General features: G+C 45.0%; 1 protein-coding gene across 4 annotated transcripts in view; it reads right to left on the bottom strand.

Moving 5' to 3' along the window:
- The window catches only part of TBCE (tubulin folding cofactor E), a 266,118-nt gene that overhangs the window by 69,164 nt on the left and 171,335 nt on the right, over positions 1 to 25,619 (bottom strand). For all 4 annotated transcript variants that reach the window (XM_077289136.1, XM_077289135.1, XM_077289138.1 and 1 more), the window contains one exon: positions 12,979 to 13,074. In XM_077289136.1, coding sequence (XP_077145251.1) covers positions 12,979 to 13,074 — 96 coding nt within the window. The remainder of the gene's footprint in view (positions 1 to 12,978; positions 13,075 to 25,619) is intronic.

Below are 25,619 nucleotides of genomic sequence, written 5' to 3'. Positions count from 1 at the left end.
GCCATTTATTTAACATTGATCTGAGCACAAAAAAATGTAAAGGTGAGCAGGTCAAATTTTATATTTTATCATTTCATTTTTTTTTTATAATAATTTTATTACTTATCCAAACTTTTAGGCAGCCCATAGCCAACAATTGAACAACCAAGAACACAGGAGAGTGCTTGTTTCCTGACAAAGTTTTTGATGTACATGACTAGAGATGGGCAAACCCAAACAATAAAGTTCTGCGTCCATACCGAACACCTACTGTTCAGACACGGACACAGAACACGGACTTCACCAGGAAGTCTGTGTTACTGCTGAAGTTCAGCTGCCCGAACGCCAGGTGTTTGTCATGCTGTCATGTGCATGACAGTGCGGCAAACACCACTTCTGATTTGAGGTGAAATCATCCCTGCCCGTCAGACAGGTTCCCACGCTAGAAGACAGTGTGGGTGCTCAGCCTGTGATCGGAGATATAAAGTTTACCTCCTGTCACTGGTATCAGCTGATGGGACTACAGCTCCCATCACCTGATGCCGCTAGTAACAGCGAGAGCAGGTGCGGCTGATGGGTGTATTCATTAGCCGGCTCCTGCACTATAAATAAATAATTAAAAAAAAAAAAAATCTGTGTGGATTCCCCTATGTTTTTGATAACCAGCCAGGCAAAACTTACAGCTGGGGGCCGCAACCCTCAGTTGTCAGCTTCAGCTGACATCAACCCCACAAATATTAACCCCACTTGCCACAGGGTAAGTGGGAAGAGCCAGACAAGGCACCAGAATTGGAGCATCTAATAGATGTGCCTTTTCTGGGCGGCTGCGGGCTGCTATTTTTACCAGCCTGAGAATACTAGCCTCCAAATGTCTGCGTGTGGACCCCTCTATTCTTGATAACCAGACTTGCTAACGCTGACAACTGAGGGGTGCAGCCAACAGCTGTGAGTCTTGCCAGCTGGTTATCAAATATACAGGGAAACCCACGCGTTTTTTTTTATTTATTTATTTACAGCACAGCATTCATCAGCCGCTCCTGCTCTCGCTGTTATTAGCAGCAGTAAGCGTCTGATGATGGGAGCTGTAGTCCCATCAGCTGACGCCAGTGACCGGAGGTAAGACACATCAGGGGCTCTCCAAATGTGTCATATTATCCGCTAAGGATTGCAGGAAACTTTGCATTCAAAAAGGCAAATGGTGCCCCTTCCTATCAGAGTGCCAAAACAGTAGTTTTCCTCCACGTATTAGGTATCGTAGTAGTGGGGGAAAACTACTGTTTGGATGCACGGCAGGGCTCAGAAAGGAAGGAATAACTTTTGTAACGCAGAATTTGATGGAATGGTCTGTGGATGTCATGTCACGTTTGGAAACCCGCCAACAAGTGAGCCTATTTCAGAAACTAGACACCTCAAGGAAATGAACTACCGTAGATGTGTGCTACTCGTGCCAATCCCACTTATAGAATGTTACAGGGATAAAAACATATATGAAAAGAAGCTGCAAGAGACAAATACACCTTTGATGGTGTAGTAGTTTAAAATAGAACATATTTAATAAAAATGTGTCTCCGCGCTACATACAGTGGGTACGGAAAGTATTTAGACCCCTTGAAATTTTTCACTCCTTGTTTCATTGCAGCTATTTGGTAAATTCAAAAAGTTCATTTGTTTTCTCATTAATGTACACTCTGCACCCCATCTTGACTGAAAAAAAACAGAAATGTAGAAATATTTGCAAATTTATTAAAAAAGAAAAACCGAAATATCACATGGTCATAAGTATTCAGACCCTTAGCTCAGACACTCATATTTAAGTCACATGCTGTTCATTTACTTGTGATCCTCCTTGAGATGTTCTACTCCTTCATTGTAGGCCAGCTGTGTTTAATTAAACTGATAGGACTTGATTTGGAAAGGCACACACCTGTCTATTTAAAGGCCCCGTCTCACATAGCGAGATCGCTAGCGAGATCGCTGCTGAGTCACTAGTTTTGTGACGCAACAGCGACCTCCATAGCGATCTCGCTATGTGTGACACGTACCAGCGATCAGGCCCCTGCTGCGAGATCGCTGGTCGTGTCGGAATGGCCTGGACCTTTTTTTGGTCGTTGAGGCCCCGCTGACATCGCTGAATCGGTGTGTGTGACACCGATCCAGCGATGTCTTCACTGGTAACCAGGGTAAACATCGGGTTACTAAGCGCAGGGCCGCGCTAAGTAACCCGATGTTTACCCTGGTTACCAGCGTAAATGTAAAAAAAAACAAACAGTACATACTCGCCTTCTGATGTCCGTCAGGTCCCTTGCCGTCTGCTTCCTGCTCTCACTGACTCCCGGCCGTACACTGAGAAGTGAGAGCGCAGCAGTGACGTCACCGCTGCGCTCTGCTCTCACTGTACGGCAGCTCAGTCAGAGAGCAGGAAGCAGACGGCAAGGGACCTGGACACCGAAAGGCGAGTATGTAGTGTTTGTTTTTTTTGGTAACCAGGGTAAACATCGGGTTACTAAGCGCGGCCCTGCGCTTAGTAACCCGATGTTTACCCTGGTTACCCGGGTGCTGCAGGGGGACTTCGGCATCGTTGAAGACAGTTTCAACGATGCCGAAGTCGTTCCCCTGATCGTTGGTCGCTGGAGAGAGCGGTCTGTGTGACAGCTCCCCAGCGACCACACAGCGACTTACCAACGATCACGGCCAGGTCATATCGCTGGTCGTGATCGTTGGTAAATCGCTTAGTGAGACGGGGCCTTAAGACCTCACAGCGCTCAGTGCATGTCAGAGCAAATGAGAATCATGAGGTCAAAGGAACTGGCCAAGGAGCCCAGAGACAAATTGTAGCAAGGCACAGATCTGGCCAAGGTTACAAAATAATTTTTGCAGTACTCAATGGTCCTAAGAGCATAGTGGCCTCCATAATCCTTAAATGGAAGAAGTTTGGGTCCACCAGAAGTCTTCCTAGACCTGGCCAACCAGCCAAACTGAGCAATCGTGGGAGAAGAGCCTTGGTGAGAGAGGTAAAGAAGAACCTCAAGATCACTGTGGCTGAGCTCGAGATGCAGTAGGGAGATGGGAGAAAGTTCCACAAAGTCAACTATCACTGCAGCCCTTCACCAGTCAGGCCTTTATGGCAGAGTGGCCCGACGGAAGCCTCACCTCAGTGCAAGACATATGAAAGCCCACAAAGAGTTTTCTAAAAAACACATGAAGGACTCCCAAACTATGAGAAATGAGATTCTCTGGTCTGATCAGACGAAGATAGACCTTTTTGGTGATAATTGTAAGCGGTATATGTGGAGAAAACCAGGCACTGCTCATCACCTGCCCAATACAATCCCAACAGTCAAACATGGTGGTGGCAGCATCATGCTATGGGGGTGTTTTTCAGCTGCAGGGACAGGGTGACTGGTTGCCATTGAGGGAAACATGAATGCGGCCAAGTACAGAGATATCCTGGATGAAAACCTCTTCCAGAGTGCTCTGGACCTCAGACTTGGCCGAAGGTTCACCTTCCAACAAGACAATGACCCTAAGCACACAGCTAAAATAACAAAGGAGTAGCTTCAGAACAACTCTGTGACCATTCTTGACTGGCCGAGCCAGAGCCCTGACCTAAACGCAATTGAGCATCTCTGGAAAGCCCTGAAAATGGCTGTCCACCAACGTTCATCATCCAACCTGACAGAACTGGAGAGAACCTGCAAGGTAGAATAGCAGAGGATCCCCCAAATCCAGGTGTGAAAAACTTGTTGCATCATTCCCAAGAAGACTTATGGCTGTACTAGCTCAAAAGGGTGCTTCTACTCAATACCGAGCAAAGTGTCTGAATACTTAAGACCATGTGATAATTTGTTTTTTCTTTTTTTAACAAATTTGCAAAAATTTCTACATTTCGGTTTTTCTTTCAGCGCAGAGATGGGGTGCAGAGTGTACATTAATGAGAAAACAAATGAACTTTTTTCAATTTACCAAATGGCAGCAATGAAACAGAGTGAAAAATGTAAAGGGTCTGAATACTTTTCTTACCCACTGTATATGAGAATATATATTGGATCTGCCTTAATAGGTGCCAGTTCACACTGTATCACACAAATGTGGCGAGAATCAGTTGTGACTGATACTGGTGATTATACACTAAAAGTGCAAATAAATCTGGAGTAGAAAGATAATATGTACCGTACTAATTTTTGTACATTATGCACTGTGAGTTAGTAATAAAAATCTGGTCACCAAGCAAATTGTTTGCATACATTGCCAAAACTGGATAATTTAATACCACACTGGATAATTACATATACAGGGGTTGGACAAAATAATGGAAACACCTAATGTTTTGGCATCATAATCTTCGAACATGTTATAAACATGCAAACCGTGACATATGGTAATGTTTTGTAGTTGATTATTTGTGTAATGTGATATGTTTATGTAAATTAACTGTTTGTTTTGCATAATTGTAAGACCATTGATGAGAACCTGATACCAATGGCAGACCTCTCGGATTTTCAAAAAGGCCAAATTGTTGGTGCTCGTATGGCAGGCGCTAGTGTAACAGAAAGTGCCCGAATGCTTGGCGTGTCAAGAGGTACTGTCTACAAAGTAATGACTGCGTTTGAAAGAGAAGGGAAAAAAGGCCGCAGCAAAGCACAGGTCCGGCCGAAAGTCGAAGTTGACTGAGAGAGACTGTCGGACTCTAAAGCGAATTGTGTGAATTGGTTTTTTTGAGAGACCTAATTATGGGACAATGCTGTAGAAACTCTGCAATAGTTTTTTGCAACACATTTTTTTGCCTTAAGTGGCTGAAGATCATATAGCAATAAGGCTACTTTCATACATCAGTGTTTTGCCGTCAGGCACAATCTGGAAAATTTTGAAAAAAACTGATCCGGCGCAAATTGTGAAAAACTGATACGACTGATCAGTTTTTTGCTGGATCCCTTTTTTTTTTTTCTTTTACACCTCGATAGGTTTGGACTTCCTGTGCCGAGGAGAGAGAGAGAAAGAGAGAGAGAGAGAGAGACATCAGAATGGAAAAATGCATGATTTGAATGGAAAGCATTAAGTTACTTACCGGTAACAGCATTTTTCGGAGGCCCATGACAGCACCACGAGAGAGGGGATCCGCCCTTCAGGGACAGGAAACCTACAGATCCAAAAAGGGTGGCAACTCTCCCACGTATCAGTTGTATTTCAGAGCCTGAGAATAGTACCGCGGTTAATGGCACACATATATAAACAATATATACAATTATATACAAAACATCTTGTTTTAATTGTAAACTAATTATCACACGTGAAACTTTTTATAAGAGGAAGTGCAGCCCCCATGTGAAAGGGAAGCAACCAAGGGTGCTGTCATGGGCCTCTGAAAAAATGCAGTTACCAGTAAGTAACTTAATACTTTATTCGGACTCCCATGACAGCACCACAAGAGAATTACAGAGCTGTAAGCTACTTTAGGGGGGGACTATAGCCTGGAGCACTCTTAACCCAAAGGTGAGATCTGTTAAGAACCCCAAGTCCAACCGATAGTGTCTAAAAAAGTGGAAGGGAATGACCATGTGGCCGCCTTACATATCTGGTCGATTGACACTCCCGATCTTTCCGCCCAGGATGATGCCATGGCCCGGGTGGAATGCACCCTCAGATTCTGCAGATCCAGACCCCCACCTGTTGTATAAGCCAGACAGATAACCTAGCTAATCCATTTGGCTAGCATGCAATTTGATACTCTAAGCCCTTTCCTAGGACCTTGGAAGGATAAAAATACTGCATTATTCTTTTTCCAAGCAGTAGTAGCCGAGATATATTCTAGTAGGCATCTTCTAACATCTAATGTATGGAGTTTCTCTTCCTAAGGTTTAGAAGGGTTAGGGAGAAATCTCTTGTGACCTGTGGAAGTGGGATGCTACTTTGGGGAAGTAGGCTGGGTCCGGCTTTAGGACTACCCTGTCCTGTAAGAACTCTGTATAAGGGGGAAGTCTGGAAAGTGCCTTGATATCTCCTACTCTAAGAGCAGATGTTATTGCTACCAAGTAAGCCGTTTTAAAGGTACCGTCACATTAAGCGACGCTGCAGCGATAGCGACAGCGATCCCGATCGCTGCAGCGTCGCTGTTTGGTCGCTGGAGAGCTGTCACACAGACCGCTCTCCAGCGACCAACGATGCCGAGGTCCCCGGGTAACCAGGGTAAGCATCGGGTTGCTAAGCGCAGGGCCGCGCTTAGTAACCCGATGTTTACCCTGGTTACCAGCGTAAAAGTTAAAAAAACAAACAGCACATACTCACCAGCGCGTCCCCCAGCCTCTGCTTCCTGACACTGACTGAGCTCCGGCCCTAACAGCACAGCGGTGACGTCACCGCTGTGCTTTCACTTTCAGTTTAGGGCCGGCGCTCAGTCAGTGTCAGGAAGCAGAGGCTGGGGGACGCGCTGGTGAGTATGTGCTGTTTGTTTTTTTAACTTTTACGCTGGTAACCAGGGTAAACATCGGGTTACTAAGCGCGGCCCTGCGCTTAGTAACCCGATGTTTACCCTGGTTACCAGTGTAAAATATCGCTGGTATCCTTGCTTTTGCTGTCAAACACGGCGATACACGGCGACCTAACGACCAAATAAAGTGCAGACCTTCTAGCAGCGACCAGCAATTTCACAGCGGGATCCAGATCGCTGCTGCGTGTCAAATACAGCGATATCGCTATCCAAGTCGCTGCAACGTCACGGATCGCTGGCGATATCGCCTAGTGTGACGGTACCTTAAGGGATAGCATTTTAATTGAATTTGACTGCAGGGGTTTCAAATGGGCCTCTGTCATAGCAGAAAGGACTAGGTTGAGATCCCATGGCATGCTTTTATTTTTGTGTATTGGTCTAGCTCTACCAGCTGCTTTAAGAAGCATAGACATTCAATAGTTATTGGCAATATTACAAGAGAACAGGGCACCAAGGGCTGAGACCTGCACTTTTAGTGTACTCGTGGAAAGACTCAACTCCAAACCCTTCTGAAGAAATTCTAGAATCTGTCGTATCGGAACCCCCTCTTTGATATTAAATTTTGAAGATGCCAGGAACTGCCTCCAGGTTCTAGCATAGATTTTTGTTGTAATTTATTTCCTACTCTTCAGAAAGGGTATCAATTAAATTTGGGGAGAAGCCTCTGTCATTCAACAATGACCTCTCAAACTCCATGCTGTCAAATGAAGTCCCATTACTTGTGGATGGTTGATCGGCCCCTGGCAGAGCAGATCAGGAAGGTCTGGAAGTACCCAGGGATCGCATACCGACAAAGTCCTGAGCCACGCAAACCAGGTCCTCCGGGGCCAGAATGGGTCAATTAGTATGACTCTTCCCTGATTTTCCTCACTACCAGAGGTAACAGGGCTAATGGTGGGAACACGTAACCCAAGGAGAAGTCCCATTTTATCAAGAAGGCGTCCACTACCAGAGAATTCTCCCTGGGATTCAGGGAACCGAAATTTTCTCATTTTTCTGTTTTCTCTGGTGGCAAAGAGGTCCACCTCTGGTAGACCCCATTTGCGGACAATCTGGTTGAAGATGTCCATGTTCAGAGACCACTCTCCCTGCCTTAGAGTATTGCGGCTTAGAAAGTCTGCTTTTAAATTTTCCTTCCCTGTGATATGAAGCGCTGTCAAAGATTGAAAATGTCTTTCGGCTGTGTGAAATAGGCGATCTGCTACTTGCATCAGAGCCTTGCAACGTGTTCCACCTCGGTGATTGACATAGCCCACCGCCACCTGGTTGTCCGAAAGAATCTTGACCTGGTGACCCTGTAGATAAACGAGGAGTTTTTTAACCGATAATTCAATTGCCAACAACTCTCTCTGGTTGGATGAGGCTCCCACCTGGGAGTCCTATTGTCCCTGGACCACGATGTCACCCATATGGGCCCCCCACCCCGAGGGTCTAGCGTCCGTGGTTATTACACGAGTTATGTGTGTTACCCAGGGAACTCCTGAGGATAGGTTGCCCTTGCTCAGCCACCACCTAAGAGACATAAGGGTTAACGGGCTCAACGATATCTGACCCTGCAGATATCCCCCCCAAGGCTCTATCGTTAACTAGGACATCTCTCTGGAAGGGTCTAGTGTGAAACTGAGTCCACCTGACAGCTGGGATACATGACGTCAGGGACCCTAATAGGGACATGACCTGTCTGAGGGTCAAGGAGGGTCTATCGATTGCCCTTAAAGTCTGTTGTTGAATATGTATTAATTTCTCTGGTGGTAGACGACACTGTTGGGCTTCAGAATCTAACAGTAGACCTAGAAACTTTTGAATTTTTAAGGGCTGCAACCGGGATTTTTCATTATTTATTATCCAACTTAGGTGCTCCAGCCTGACACTAGCTCTTCCTACTTGTGATAGGCAATGATCTGCTGAATTACCCACTATGAGGACGTCCTCTAAGAAGGGAAAAATTAATAATATTTGACTCCTGTAAATGAGCCATGACCTCGGCAACTATTTTCGTGAATACCCTAGGGGCAGCTGATAGACCGAAGGGAAGCGCCCTAAACAGAAAATGGCGAACTGCCCCTCCCATGAAATCCGCCACCCTTAAGAATTGCTAGAAATCTGCATGGATAGGTACATGATAATACGCATCTTAAATCTACGACTGCCATTAAACAGTTTTCAAACAACATCTTTATTGCTGAACTGATTGATTCCATCTTAAAGGTTCGATTGACCAGAAACTCATTAAGGGACCTCAGATTAATAATGGTACTAAATTACTTATCTGGTTTCTGAGTGAGGAACAGAGGAGAGTAGAATCCTCTACCTCTCTTGGATTCCGGAACCTCTAACAGGACATTTTTATGGCATAAACTCAAAACCTCTGCTTCCAATGCCGTCTGTTCAAGGGGGGAAGAGCGCAGGGGAGTTAAATTAAAATTATCTTGCGGGATGTAACTAAACTCAAGCCCGAGTCCATCAGTTATTATGCTCCGCACCCAATCACTATTTGTGATTTTTAACCATGCTGGAAGGAAGGTCGACAATCTCCCCCCCACAGAGATTGTTAGTCATTGGTCAGGTTTCTTACGCTCTCCTGAGGAATGCCTGAACAAAGCCCGTACCTCTCCTTCGTTTATCTTCCCATCTGAAACTGTCTCTAGTGGGTGAGAATATGCATTTTCTTACCTGACCAAACTTCTTCCTATTGAAGGGACGCCGGTAGGACATGGATGATAAATTAGGGAATTTCTTTTTATCATCCCCTGCTTTACCCAGCAACTCATCCAGGGCTGGACCAAACAGATGCTCCCCTTTGCATGGCACAGAGTTTGGACCTCACTTGGATGTCCCCAGACCAGCATTTCAACCACAGGGCTCTATGGGCCGCGTTAGAAAGTCCTGCTGCTCTGGCCGCCATTCTAACCGAGTCAACTGAAGCATCCAATAGGAAGGCAGCGGCCTCCTGAATCACTGGTAGGGCACTCAGAATGGAAACTTTAGAAGCCCCTTCTTTTAACTGGGACTCCAATTGGTCCAGCAAGACCATCATGGATCTGGCCGTACAAGTTGATGCTACCGCTGGTCTTAGGGAACCGGCCACCATCTCCCAGTTTCCCTTAAGAAGGTGTCTGCCTTCCTGTCAAGGGGATCTTTAAGGGTCACCATATCCTCAAAAGGTAGCGAGGCTTTTTTTGATGCCTTGGCCACTGCAGCATCTAACTTAGGGGCTTTGTCCCAGGTATCAACTGCCGGGTCGTCGAAAGGGTATCTGCGTTTAAGAGCTGGTGGTAAAGAACCCTTCTTTTCAGGCTTTTTCCATTCCTGGAAAATTAGCTCTTTTCGTTTAAAGACCTTCACTTCCTTTGATGCAGCCCACTGAACATGATCTCCTGTCTGGATAACTGCGGTTTGGGCTCCGCTAAGCCCATCGTTCCCCTGACCGTTTTTACCAACTTATCTATCCGATCCAGGGGCAGACAGAAGCGGGCAGAGTCTTCCTCTGACGAAGAGGACGAGTGAACTGAATCATAGGAGCCCTCATCTCTTTCCCCTTCCGCCGAAGAATCAGAGTCGAAAAGGGCCTTGTATTTTGAGCTTCCTGCTTGAGACAGGGACTTTAGGGATTCTCTTACTTCCACCCTGACCATGTCTTTCAGGCTTGCAGTAACATTAAAAGATTCTTCTGCTACCTGAGGGAGGACAGTAAAGGCAATATAGTTTATCTAGACCTAATGCCACTCCACCCCTTCCCTTCGACCTCACCGTCTGCTGGATACAGGGGGTGCATAATTTTTGGGGGCATGAATCTGGTGAGGGGACTCCACAGAGGGCGCATTCCTTGTGTTTTGCCTTACCCATGCACTTCTTCCCCTAAAATATAAGTGGGGACTGCGTCACTGAGTGAATAGTCACGTACATCACTTACCAGTGCCTGCAGTGAAAAGGTACCGGAATATGAGGGGTTTTTTTTTCACAGTCGAAGCTCCCAATCCCTGCCTGGAGGAGCTCTTACGACTGGAGTGATCACTCTTTTTGTCACGCTCCTTCTCTTTAGGCTTCTGTCGTACCTCTTCTAGCAGCTGAGGCTGCTGCTAATGATCACTCTCAATCATGAAGCGAAAATGAGGCCAGAAGCATGCGTCCGAACCTGGAGCCTGCTTAAATCCCCTCTTCCGGTCAGCAGATCTGCCATGCGCTGTCTCCTGATTAACTCTCTGCCCCCACAGGTGCAGCCGACCGGCCAGAGGGCCCTGCGTGTATCTGGCGTCCAATTCCGGTGGGCGCCGCCATCTTGGAATTGCCACGCATACACAGCAACCCCGGTGACCCGGTAGTGCACGCCAGCCCTGCCTCCGACGTCACCGCGGCCCATCAACGCTTCCTGCATGCGATCAGAGCAGCGTGGGACGCCCGGCCAGCCAGCGGCGCTCCGAACAGCGCCCACCATCATGCCCCCGGCTCTCCACACAACCCTGCTGGCCCAGTCCATGCACCACCGGAGCAGAAATCATGGAGGAATACTCATCCAGCGCTGGCCTCCATGGAGACAGATATCCTCCAGACTCCGCTCACTGGTGCGAATGCCACTGCCGTGCAGCCCAGACAGGACCACCGTGGCGTCTCCAGGAACTCCACACCGGCTGAGATAGGAGACCCCCTCGCTACCCGAGTTGGCCAGCCGGCCGGCCTGGGATCCACAGAATTCTTCTTCTGTAGGATCCAGTCCCTACAGGAACAGGAAAACAATTGATATACGTGGGAGAGGTGCTGCCCTTTTTGCATCTGTAGGTTTCCTATTCCTGAAGGGCGGATCCCCTCTCTCATGGTGCTGTCATGGGAGTCTGAATAAAAATGCATGAAATCCTGGAATCGGTCACCGGATTCATCATTTCACCTCACATTTCATTAGTTTCTTGCCGGAACAGTCGCTGTGCGCTTTTTTGCCGCACACAAAAAACGTTCCTATGTACGTTTTCTCCGGCCGCCAGAAAACACATTTTTGACAGATCCGGCAAAAAATGGATGAAACATGAGGCCATCCATCGCAATCTGGCGCTAAAACAAGTGTATGAGAAAAAAAACCGGATCCGACGGAATCCTTTCCCGGATCAGATTTTTTTCAAAATTTGCCGGATTGTGCCCGACGGCAAAAACCTGATGTGTGAAAGTAGCCTAGTCAATAGATTTCATGTGTCAAATGCCTCCAAATCCAGTTTGTGCTCTGTATGGAAAAAACCTTCAGTAGTCAGCAGAAAGAAATCCAGGAATTTAGCAGCAGCAGACCTTGTTATAGGTACATATATGTAATTATCCAGTGTATTATTTAATTATTCAGTGTTGGCAATGTGGCAAACAATTTGGTTGGTAACCAGATTTTTATTACCAACACAGTGTCAGACAGCAACATCTCCAGCAGAACAAGTCTTTACCCACGGCCTTTGATAACCCCTCAGCGACCCCTTGGGATATCGGACTCCCCCCAGTGGTGGATCTACTACCCCCTCTTCTGGGGCTCAGGCTCCCGCTGGGTACCCAAAATAACATTTTCGTATAGATAATAAAACCTTTTCATATCAACCCCACTGGCCGTATTTGGAGGAAAAAGAACGGTGAGTACAATCCCAAGAACATAGTCCCAATCGTGAAACATGGTGGGCAAAACATTATACTTTGAGGGTGCTTTTCTGCAACAGAGACAACACTTGCGCTGAGGTAAAAAAGGTGTTACGTTCAGAGAGTCAGATAAACTAGACTGACAATTAATGTACCTTCCTCAAGACCGGAAAAATACTTTAATTAGTGCTTCTAACAGGGTTCCCATAACCCGATTAGAAGATACAGTGCAAAAAAACATTTTAACCATGTAATGGTGCACTTACCGGTTGTCGAGATTGAGTTTATCTGACTCTCTGAACATAACCCCTTTTTTTCCGCAGCGCAAGTTTTGTCTCTGTATATACCCCTGATGCACACACTTTAACTTAGGAGCATTACTCCACAGCGAGGGAGACAAACCTATATTTTACTGTTTTTATTACACAGACAGGGTGTTACACAGACCCTGTCATCTCACCAGCAGCTGAATCCATATTCCAATCCCCCCCCCCCCCCCTTTCCTTTCTTTCATTCAGTGGAGTGCCAGTGTATATCTATTTATATTTAAACCTATGATCAAGAAATAGTTGAATAGTTTTGGAACCCACATTGTCTCGGTGAGTTATGAACACTGCGGGGTAGATTGTATTTCTCATTTAACATTCTTCCCCTTTTATTTTCCTTTGAGTCTTGTTTTCGTGGTTATTATAATTTTCTTGTATTATTGCAAAATTATTCAGTTCAAGTTCTGAACTTATTCTTATTATGCATGTCCGTTAATTTCCTTTAATAAAAATAGCGATGTTGAAAATTGAAAATAAAAAAAATCAATTTAACCTTAAAAACATAATTTAAATAATAATAAAGTCATGTTATGATTTCACATTCACTCACATATTAACTTTCTTAACATCACTACATTTAAGTGTTACCTTGGTAAATTTGAAATTGCATGAAGTTGGTTTCCATCAATAATATAATTGTTAGAAATATCAAGTAGTGTCAGAGACTGAAGACATTGCATAGGCCTACAAGAGAAATGTTTTTAACATTAAGTTATAACTAAACAACATCCAAAACTGTTTGTTATAAGGACTGCAATCTACTAATAGGACAGAACCTCACTAAGGCTGCTTTATTGTAGCATTTGTTTTCTACGTTTTTTAACCCCTTCACCCCCAAGGGTGGTTTGCACGTTAATGACCGGGCCAATTTTTACAATTCTGACCACTGTCCCTTTATGAGGCTATAACTCTGGAACGCTTTGACGGATCTTGGCGATTCTGACATTGTTTTCTCGTGACATATTGTACTTCATGTTAGTGGTAAAATTTATTCGATATAACTTGCGTTTATTTGTGAAAAAAATGGAAATTTGGCGAAAATTTTGAAAATTTTGCAATTTTCCAACTTTGAATTTTTATGCCCTTAAATCACAGACATATGTCACGCAAAATACTTAATAAGTAACATTTCCCACATGTCTACTTTACATCAGTACAATTTTGGAACCAAAAACCAAGGGTTAAAAGTTGACCAGCAATTTCTCATTTTTACAATACCATTTTTTTTTAGGGACCACATCTCATTTGAAGTCATTTTGAGGGGTCTATATGATAGAAAATAACCAAGTGTGACACCATTCTAAAAACTGCACCCCTCAAGGTGCTCAAAACCACATTCAAGAAGTTTATTAACCCTTCAGGTGTTTCACAGGAATTTTTGGAATGTTTAAATAAAAATGAACATTTAACTTTTTTTCACACAAAATTTATTTCAGCTCCAATTTGTTTTATTTTACCAAGGGTAACAGGAGAAAATGGACCCCCAAAGTTGTTGTACAATTTGTCCTGAGTACGCTGATACCCCATATGTGGGGGTAAACCACTGTTTGGGCGTATGGCAGAGCTCGGAAGGAAAGGAGAGCCATTTGACTTTTCAATGCAAAATTGACTGGAATTGAGATGGGACGCCATGTTGCGTTTGGAGAGCCCCTGATGTGCCTAAACACTGAAACCCCCTACAAGTGACACCATTTTGGAAAGTAGACCCCCTAAGGAACTTATCTAGATGTGTGGTGAGCACTTTGACCCACCAAGTGCTTCACAGAAGTTTATAATGCAGAGCCGTAAAAATAAAAAATCATATTTTTTCACAAAAATGATCTTTTTGCCCCCAATTTTTTATTTTCCCAAGGGTAAGAGAAGAAATTGGACCCCAAAAAATGTTGTGCAATTTGTCCTGAGTACGATGATACCCCATATGTGGGTGTAAACCATTGTTTGGGCGCATGGCAGAGCTTGGAAGGGAAGGAGCGCCATTTGACTTTTCAATGCAAAATTGACTGGAATTGAGATGGGACGCCATGTTGCGTTTGGAGAGCCCCTGATGTGCCTAAACATTGAAACTCCCTACAAGTGACACCATTTTGGAAAGTAGACCCCCTAAGGAACTTATCTAGATGTGTGGTGAGCACTTTGACCCACCAAGTGCTTCACAGAAGTTTATAATGCAGAGCCGTAAAAATAAAAAATCATATTTTTCACAAAAATGATCTTTTTGCCCCCAATTTTTTATTTTCCCAAGGGTAAGAGAAGAAATTGGACCCCAAAAAATGTTGTGCAATTTGTCCTGAGTACGATGATACCCCATATGTGGGTGTAAACCATTGTTTGGGCGCATGGCAGAGCTTGGAAGGGAAGGAGCGCCATTTGACTTTTCAATGCAAAATTGACTGGAATTGAGATGGGACGCCATGTTGCGTTTGGAGAGCCCCTGATGTGCCTAAACATTGAAACTCCCTACAAGTGACACCATTTTGGAAAGTAGACCCCCTAAGGAACTTATCTAGATGTGTTTTGAGAGCTTTGAACCCCCAAGTGTTTCACTACAGATTATAACGCAGAGCCGTGAAAATAATTTTTATTTTTTTTCTCAAAAATGATTTTTTAGCCCCCAGCTTTGTATTTTTACAAGGGTAACAGAATAAATTGGACCCCAAAATTTGTTTTCCAATTTGTCCTGAGTACGCTGATACCCCATATGTGGGGGGGAACCACTGTTTGGGCGCATGACAGAGCTCGGAAGGGAAAGAGCGCCATTTGGAATGCAGACTTAAATGGATTGGTCAGCAGCCGTCACGTTGCATTTGCAGAGCCCCTGATGTACCCAAACAGTACAAACCCCCCACAAGTGACCCCATATTGGAAACTAGACCTCCCAAGGAACTTATCTAGATGTGTTTTGAGAACTTTGAACCCCCAAGTGTTTCACTACAGTTTATAGCGCAAAGCCGTGAAAATAAAAATTCTTTTTTTTTTTCACAAAAATGATATTTAGCCCCCAGTTTTGTATTTTCACAAGGGTAACAGGATAAATTAGACCCCAAAAGTTGTTGTCCAATTTGTCCTGAGTACGCTGATACCCCATATGTGGGGGGGAACCACTGTTTGGGTGCATGACAGAGCTCGGAAGGGAAGGAGCGCCATTTGGAATGCAGCCTTAAATGGATTGGTCTGCAGGCGTCACGTTGCATTTGCAGAGCCCCTGATGTACCCAAACAGTACAAACCCCCCACAAGTGACCCCATATTGGAAACTAGACCTCCCAAGGAACTTATCTAGATGTGTTTTGAGAACTTTGAACCCCCAAGTGTTTCACTAAAGTTTATAGCGCAAAGCCGTGAAAATAAAAATTCTTTTTTTTTTCACAAAAATGATTTTTTAGCCCCCAGTTTTGTATTTTCACAAGGGTAACAGGATAAATTAGACCCCAAAAGTTGTTGTCCAATTTGTCCTGAGTACGCTGATACCCCATATGTGGGGGGGAACCACTGTTTGGGTGCATGACAGAGCTCGGAAGGGAAGGAGCGCCATTTGGAATGCAGCCTTAAATGGATTGGTCTGCAGGCGTCACGTTGCATTTGCAGAGCCCCTGATGTACCCAAACAGTACAAACCCCCCACAAGTGACCCCATATTGGAAACTAGACCTCCCAAGGAACTTATCTAGATGTGTTGTGAGAACTTTGAACCCCCAAGTGTTTCACTACAGTTTATAAGGCAGAGCCGTGAAAATAAAACATCTTTTTTTTCCCACAAAAATGATTTTTAGCCCCCCAAATTTTTATTTTCCTAAGGATAACAAGAGAACTTGGACCCCAGAAGTTGTTGTTCAATTTGTCCCGAGTACGCTGATAACACATATGTTGGGGTAAACCCCTTTTTGGGCGCACGGGAGAGCTCGGAAGGGAAGGAGCACTGTTTTACTTTTTCAACGCAGAATTGGCTGGAATTGAGATTGGACGCCATGTCGCGCTTGGAGAGCCCCTGATGTGCCTGGACAGTGGAAACTCCCCAATTCTACCTGAAACCCTAACCCAAACACACCCCTAACCCTAATCCCAACGGTAACCCTAACCACACCCCTAGCCTGACACACCCATAATTCTAATCCCAACCCTAATCCAAACGTAAATGTAATCCAAACCCTAACCCTAACTTTAGCCCCAACCCTAACTTTAGCCCCAACCCTAACTTTACCTCCAACCCTAGCCCTAACCCTAACCCTACCCCTAACCCTAAACGTGACTGAAATACGTGGCACTGAAATACGTGGCACTGAAATACGTGGCACTGAAATACGTGGCACTGAAATACGTGGCACTGAAATACGTGGCACTGAAATACGTGATACGTGGCACTTAAATACGTGGCACTGAAACACATGGCACTGAAATACGTGATACGTGGCACTGAAATACGTGACACTGAAATACGTGGCACTGAAATACGTGGCACTGAAATACGTGGCACTGAAATATGTGATACGTGGCACTTAAATACGTGGCACTTAAATACGTGGCACTTAAATACGTGGCACTGAAATACGTGGCACTGAAATATGTGATACGTGGCACTGAAACACGTGGCACTGAAATACGTGATACGTGGCACTGAAATACGTGGCACTGAAATACGTGGCACTATGACTGTCAGAAAATGTTCATTAAACGGTTAGGGGTGAGGTTAGGGGTAGAGTTAGGGTTAGGGTTTGGATCCCTTTGTCACCTTGATGGTGGTGGGTGGCTTTTCAGTGTGTTTTCTGTTTTTTTTTCGATAAAAATGCATGCGTTTTTAACGCAAACAAACGCATGTGCTTAAAAACGCAAGAAAATACTGCAGGTTGTATTTCTGAAAATGAACGCATGCAGAAAAAAAACGCATGCGTTTGAAAACGCAACCAAACGCGTACAAAAAAACCGCATGCGTTTTCAATGTTAAATATAGGGAAAAAACGCATGCGTTTTTTTGTGCAAAAAACGCTGCAGACAAAAACGCAAGTGTGAAACCAGCGACGCTTTTTATAGCAAAAAAGTTTTTGCGTCTCCACATTTTGAGACCTATAATTTTTCCACATTTTGCTCCACAGAGTCATGTGAGGTCTTGTTTTTTGCGGGACGAGTTGACGTTTTTATTGGTAACATTTTCGGACACGTGACCGTTTTTGATCGCTTTTTATTCCGATTTTTGTGAGGCAGAATGACCAAAAACCTGCTATTCATGAATTTCTTTTGGGAGAGGCGTTTATACCGTTCCGCGTTTGGTAAAATTGATAAAGCAGTTTTATTCGTCGGGTCAGTACGATTACAGCGATATCTCATTTATATCATTTTTTTATGTTTTGGCGCTTTTATACGATAAAAACTATTTTATAGAAAAAATAATTATTTTGGTATCGCTTTATTCTCAGGACTATAACTTTTTTATTTTTTTGCTGATGATGCTGTATGGCGGCTTGTTTTTTGCGGGACAAGATGACGCTTTCAGCGGTACCATGGTTATTTATATCCATCTTTTTGATCGCGTGTTATTCCACTTTTTGCTCGGCGGTATGGTAATAAAGCGTTGTTTTTTGCCTCGTTTTTTTTTTTTTTATTACGGTGTTTACTGAAGGGGTTAACTAGTGGGGAAGTTTTATAGGTTGGGTCGTTACGGACGCAGCGAAACTAAATATGTGTACTTTTATTGTTTTGTTTTTTTTATTTAGATAAAGAAATGTATTTATGGGAATAATATATATTTTTTTATTATTATTTATTTAGGAATTTTTTTTATTTTTTTTTTACACATGTGGAAAAAATTTTTTTTTACTTTTTTACTTTGTCCCAGGGGGGGACATCACAGATCATTGATCTGGCAGTGTGCACAGCACTCTGCCAGATCGACGATCTGCTGTGCAGGGCTGCAGGCTTACCAAGTGTCTGCTCTGAGCAGACACTCGGTAAGCCACCTCCTTCCCTGCAGGACCCGGATGCCGCGGCCATCTTGGATCCGGGACCTGCAGGCAGGGAGGGAGGTAAGACCCTCGCAGCAACGCGATCACATCGCGTTGCTCCGGGGGTCTCAGGGAAGCCCGCAGGGAGCCCCCTCCCTGCGCGATGCTTCCCTATACCGCCGGTACACTGCGATCATGTTTGATCGCGGTGTGCCGGGGGTTAATGTGCCGGGGGCGGTCCGTGACCGCTCCTGGCACATAGTGCCGGATGTCAGCTGCGATATGCAGCTGACACCCGGCCGCGATCGGCCGCGCTCCCCCCGTGAGCGCGGCCGATCGCGTACTATCCCGTCGGCGGTCATACGGGCCCACCCCACCTCGACGGGATAGTACGTCTGATGTCAGGAAGGGGTTAATGCAAATTAAAAGCTGCTTTTCACAATACCAGCAAAAGCTTTGGGATTTCAGAAATCTCTTGCACGCTTGTTTTTTATGGACTCTCCTGTGTCCACACCATAAAATTCAGAGTCAGAAGTATGCAAAAAAACATCTAAACAAGCATCATGCATTTTTTAAACAAGTTCTGTGGACCAATGAGGTTAAAATAGAACTCTTGGGCCACAATGATCAAAGGTATGTGTGGAGAAAAATAAGTATTAGACCTACGGGTAATTAGGTTTCCAGGAGTCCATCCTGACAGCACCATGGAGGACGTCCTCCTCCTCCTTACAGGGACAGGAAGCACACAAGAGGTTAAAAGGCCCCTCCCCACCCTTATTCCCTCAGTGTTTTAACCCCTTCCCGACCTTTGACGCCACGTAGGCGTCATGAAAGTCGGTGCCAATCCGACCCATGACGCCTATGTGGCGTCATGGAAAGATCGCGTCCCTGCAGATCGGGGGAAAGGGTTAACTCCAATTTCACCCGATCTGCAGGGACAGCGGGAGTGGTACTTCAGCCCAGGGGGGGTGGCTTCACCCCCCCATGGCTACGATCGCTCTGATTGGCTGTTGAAAGTGAAAAAGCCAATCAGAGCGATTTGTAATATTTCACCTATGAAAATGGTGAAATATTACAATCCAGCCATGGCCGATGCTGCAATAGCATCTGCCATGGCTGGAGACCCCGATCTGCCCCCCCCCCACTCCTTTCTGCCCCGATCTCCTGTCCGCTCCCCTCCTCCCTCCTGTCCACTCCCCCGGTCCTCCTGTCCGCTCCCCCAATCCCCCCCCCCCATGTTCCGATCCCACCCCCCCATACTTACCTAGCTCCGATGTCCCTCCCGGTGTCCGGCCGTCTTCTCCATGGGCGCCGCCATCTTGGAAAATGGCGGGCGCATGCGCAGTGCGCCCGCCGAATCTGCCGGCCGGCAGATTCGTTCCTATACATTTTGGTCGCTGTGATAAGTTCTATCACAGCGATCAAAATAAAAAAAATAGTAAATAAACCCCCCCTTTATCACCCCCATAGGTAGGGACAATAATAAAATACAGAAAATATAATTATTTTTGTTTTTCCATTAGGTTAAGGGGTAGGGTTAGGGTAAGGGGTAGGGTTAGGGGTAGGGTTAGGGTTGCACTTAGGGTTGCACTTAGGGCTAGGGTTGCACTTAGGGGTGCACTTAGGGTTGCACTTAGGGTTAGCATTGCACTTAGGGTTAGGGTTGCACTTAGGGTTAGGGTTGCACTTAGGGGTGCACTTAGGGTTAGGGTTGCACTTAAGGTTGCACTTAGGGTTGCACTTAGGGCTAGGGTTGCACTTAGGGCTAGGGTTGCACTTAGGGCTAGGGTTGCACTTAGGGCTAGAATTAGGGTTGCAATTAGGGCTATGTGCACACAGTGCGGATTTGGCTGCGGATCCGCAGCGGATTGGTCGCTGTGGATTCGTATCAGTTTTCCATCACGTTTACAGTACCACGTAAATCTATGAAAAACCAAATCCGCTGTGAACATGGTGCGGAAAATACAGCGCGGAAACGCTGCGTTGTATTTTCCGCAGCATGTCAATTCTTTGTGCGGATTCCGCAGCGTTTTACACCTGCTCCATAATAGGAATCCGCAGGTGAAATCCACACAAAAAACGCTGGAAATCCGCGGTAAATCCGCAGGTAAAGCGCAGTGCGTTTTACCTGCAGATTTTTCAAAAACTGTGCGGAAAAATCCACACACAAATCCGCAACGTGAGCACATAGCCTAGGGGTGGAATTAGGGTTAAGACTAGGGTTAGGGGTGTGTTGGGGTTAGGGTTGTGGTTACGGTTGGGATTAGGGTTAGGGGTGTGTTGGGGTTAGTGTTGGAGTTAGAATTGAGGGGTTTCCACTTTTTAGGCACATCAGGGGGTCTCCAAACGCGACACGGCGCCACCATTGATTCCAGACAATCTTGCGTTGAAAAAGTCAAATGGTGCGCTCTCCCTTCCGAGCCCCGACGTGTGCCCAAACAGTGGTTTACCCCCACATATGGGGTACCAGCTTACTCAGGAGAAACTGAACAACAACTTTTGGGGTCCAATTTGTCCTGTAACCCTTGGGAAAATAAAAAAAATTGCGGGCTAAAAAATTATTTTTGAGGAAAGAAAAATTTTTTTTTATTTTCACGGCTCTGCGTTATAAACTTCTGTGAAGCACTTGGGGGTTCAAAGTGCTCACCACACATCTAGATAAGTTACCTTGGGGGTCTAGTTTCCAAAATGGGGTCACTTGTGGGGGGTTTCTACTGTTTAGGCACATCAGGGGCTCTGCAAACGCAACGTGACGCCCGCAGAGCATTCCATCAAAGTCTGCATTTCAAAACATCACTACTTCACTTCCAAGCCCCGGCATGTGCCCAAACAGTGTTTAACCCCACATATGGGGTATCAGCGTACTCAGGAGAAACTGGACAACAACTCTTGGGGTCAAATTTCTCCTGTTACCCTTGGGAAAATAAAAAATTCTGGGCTAAAAAATTATTTTTGAGGAAAGAAAACGTATTTATTATTTTCACGGCTCTGCGTTATAAACTTCTGTGAAGCACTTGGGGGTTCAAAGTGCTCACCACACATCTAGATTAGTTCCTTGGGAGGTCTAGTTTCCAAAATGGGGTCACTTGTGGGGGGTTTCTACTGTTTAGGCACATCAGGGGCTCTGCAAACGCAACGTGATGCCCGCAGAGCATTCCATCAAAGTCTGCATTTCAAAACGTCACTACTTCACTTCCGAGCCCCGGCATGTGCCCAAACAGTGGTTTACCCCCACATATGGGGTATCAGCGTACTCAGGAGAAACTGGACAACTCTTGGGGTCAATTTTCACCTGTTACCCTTGGGAAAATACAAAATTGCGGGCTAAAAAAAATTTTGGGAGGAAAGAAAAATTATTTTTTATTTTCATGGCTCTGCGTTATAAACTTCTGTGAAGCACTTGGGGGTTCAAAGTGCTCACCACACATCTAGATTAGTTCCATGGGAGGTCTAGTTTCCAAAATGGGGTCACTTATGGCGAAGCTCCAATGTTTAGGCACACAGGGGCTCTCCAAACCCGACATGGTGTCCGCTAATGATTGGAGCTAATTTTCCATTCAAAAAGCCAAATGGCGTACCTTCCCTTCCAAGCCCTGCCGTGCACCCAAACAGTGGTTTACCCCCACATATGGGGTATCATCGTACTCAGGACAAACTGGACAACAACATTTGGGGTCCAATTTCTCCTATTACCCTTGGGAAAATAAAACATTCTGGGCTAAAAATCATTTTTGAGGAAAGAAAAATTATTTTTTATTTTCACGGCTCTGCGTTATAAACTTCTGTGAAGCACTTGTTGGTTTAAAGTGCTCACTATGCATCTAGATAAGTTCCTTGGCGGTCTAGTTTCCAAAATGGGGTCACTTGTGGGGGAGCTCCAATGTTTAGGCACACAGGGGCTCTCCAAACGCGACATGGTGTCCGCTAACGATTGGAGCTAATTTTCCATTCAAAAAGTCAAATGGTGCGCCTTCCCTTCCGAGCCTTGCCATGCACCCAAACAGTGGTTTACCCCCACATATGAGGTATCAGCGTACTCAGGAGAAATTGGCCAACAAATTTTAGGATCCATTTTATCCTGTCGCCCATGTGAAAATTAAAAAATTGAGGCTAAAAGAATTTTTTTGTGAAAAAAAAGTACTTTTTCATTTTTACGGATCAATTTGTGAAGCACCTGGGGGTTTAAAGTGCTCACTATGCATCTAGATAAGTTCCTTGGGGTGTCTAGTTTCCAAAATGGGGTCACTTGTGGGGGAGCTCCAATGTTTAGGCACACGGGGGCTCTCCAAACGTGACATGGGGTCCGCTAAAGATTAGAGCCAATTTTTCATTCAAAAAGTCAAATGGCGCTCCTTCCCTTCCGAGTTCTGCCGTGCACCCAAACAGTGGTTTACCCCCACATATGAGGTATCAGCGTACTCAGAACAAATTGGACAACAACTTTCGTCATCCAGTTTCTCCTTTTAACCTTGGGAAAGTACAAAAATTGTTGCTAAAAGATCATTTTTGTGACTAAAAAGTTAAATGTTCATTTTTTCCTTCCATGTTGCTTCTGCTGCTGTGAAGCACCTGAAGGGTTAATAAACTTCTTGAATGTGGTTTTGAGCACCTTGAGGGGTGCAGTTTTTAGAATGGTGTCACTTTTGGGTATTTTCAGCCATATAGAACCCTCAAATTGACTTCAAATGTGAGGTGGTCCCTAAAAAAATTGGTTTTGTCAATTTTGTTGTAAAAATGAGAAATCACTGGTCAAGTTTTAACCCTTATAACTTCCTAGCAAAAAAAAATGTTTCCAAAATTGTGCTGATGTAAAGTAGACATGTGGGAAATGTTATTTATTAACTATTTTGTGTCACATAACTCTCTGGTTTAACAGAATAAAAATTCAAAATGTGAAAATTGCGAAATTTTAAAAATTTTCGCCAAATTTCCGTTTTTTTCACAAATAAACGCAGAAATTATCGACCTAAATTTACCACTAACATGAAGCCCAATATGTCACGAAAAAACAATCTCAGAATTGCTAGGATCCGTTGAAGCGTTCCTGAGTTATTACCTCATAAAGGGACACTGGTCAGAATTGCAAAAAATGGCCAGGTCATTAAGGTCAAAATAAGCTGGGTCATGAAGGGGTTAACAAGTACCACACCATGATTGATGCAACTTCACACATTTATCAACAATATCATAACACATATGACAAATTAATTTAGGGAGGGAACTAACCGTGCTGTCAGGATGGACTCCTGGTAACATAATTACTGGTAGGTCTAAGGCTACGTTCACATTTGCGTTGTGCGCCGCAGCGTCGGCGCCGCAACGCACAACGCAAACAAAAACGCAGCAAAACGCATGCACAACGCTGCGTTTTGCGCCGCATGCGTCCTTTTTTCTATTGATTTTGGACGCAGCAAAAATGCAACTTGCTGCGTCCTCTGCGCCCGGACGCGGGCGCCGCAGTGACGCATGCGGCGCAAAACGCAAGTGCACCGCATGTCCATGCGCCCCCATGTTAAATATAGGGGCGCATGACGCATGCGGCGACGCTGCGGCGCCCGACGCTGCGGCGCACACCGCAAATGTGAACGTAGCCTAATACCTATTTTCCAGCACCTCCCTCCTGACAGCAACATGGAGAATACCAAAGTACTTCCTCAGGGTGGGATGACTGCCTGGAGAACCTTCCTCCCGAAGGCAGTCTGCAGGCTAGATAATACATCTAATTTGTAGTGTTTACAAAATGTGTCTAGCGTGGACCAGGTTGCAGCTTTACAGATCTGGTCTACTGAGGCCCCTGCCCTCTCTGCCCATGAAGTCGAGACTGCTCTCGTTGAATGAGCTTTTAAGCCTTCCGGGGTACTGATACCCTGGGAGTGATAGGCCAAGGAAATTAGAGATGTAATCCATCTGGCGATGGTGGTTTTAGGGGCTTTCTTTCCTCTATTTTTTTCCCCAAATAAAATGAGCAGGTTATGATCCTGCCTCCAACTGCTAGTGGCCTTGATTTAATCAATGACAGCCTGTCTTACATCTAATGCGTGTAGGGCCCGCTCTTTCTCGTTCGAGGGATTTTCGCAGAAAGAGGGCAATACAATTTCCTGGTTTAGGTTTTGACCTGAGGCTACCTTTGAAACGAACGCGGGTTCTAGTTTCAGGATTATATGGTTATCCCAAAGTCGTAGGTATGGGTCACGTATTGATAAGGCCTGGATTCTGCCTATACGTTTCGCTATGGTAATGGCAATTAGGAATGCAGTCTTCATGGTTCGGAGGGAAATTTGCATATCTTTTTCGGGGACAAAGGGGTCTGAGGCAAGAGATCTGAGAACCAAGCTTAGGTCCCAAGGGGGAGTTATCCGCCAGAATGTGGGGCGTAGATGCTGTATTGCCCTGACGAACCTTATTACCCATGGGTGAGAGGCCAAAGAATAGTGAAGAAAAGTACATAAGGCTGATATTTGGACCTTTATGGTACTGGGCCTAAGATCTTTATTAAAGCATGATTGGAGAACATCTAGAATGCTTGGGATATCTGGTTTCCCAGTCTCCAAGTCGGACCTGCCACCCTCCAGACAGAACCTCTTCCAGATCTTGAGGTACAGTACCTTGCGAAAATATTCGGACCCCTGGAACTTTTCAACCTTATCCCACATATCATGCTTCAAACATAAAGATACCAAATGTAAATTTTTGGTGAAGAATCAACAACAAGTGGAACACAATTGTGAAGCTGAATGAAATTTATTGGTTATTTTAAATTTTCGTGGCAATTCAAAAACTGAAAGGTGGGGCGTGCAATATTATTCGGCCCCTTTACTTTCAGTGCAGCTAACTCACTCCAGAAGTTCATTGTGGATCTCTGAATGATCCAAAGTTGTCCTAAATGCCTAATGATGTTAAATATAATCCACCTGTGTGTAATCAAGTCTCCATATAAATGCACCTGCTCTGTGATAGTCTCAGGGTTCTGTTTGAAGCACAGAGCATCATGAAGACCAAGGAACACAAAAGGCAGGTCCGTGATACTGTTGTGGAGAAGTTTAAAGCCGAATTTGGATACAAAATGATTTCCAAAACTTTTAACATCCCAAGGAGCACTGTGCAAGCGATCATATTGAAATGGAAGGAGTATCACAACACTGCAAATCTACCAAGACCCGGCCGTCCCTCTAAACTTTCATCTCAAACAAGGAGAAGACTGATCAGAGATACAGCCAAGAGGCCCATAATCACTCTGGATGAACTGCAGAGATCTACAGCTGAGGTGGGACAGTCTGTCCATAGCACAACAATCAGTC

Source organism: Ranitomeya variabilis, chromosome 2 (assembly GCF_051348905.1).
Source record: "Ranitomeya variabilis isolate aRanVar5 chromosome 2, aRanVar5.hap1, whole genome shotgun sequence".
NCBI lineage: Eukaryota > Metazoa > Chordata > Amphibia > Anura > Dendrobatidae > Ranitomeya > Ranitomeya variabilis.
This window is presented reverse-complemented; position numbering and strand designations above follow the sequence as displayed.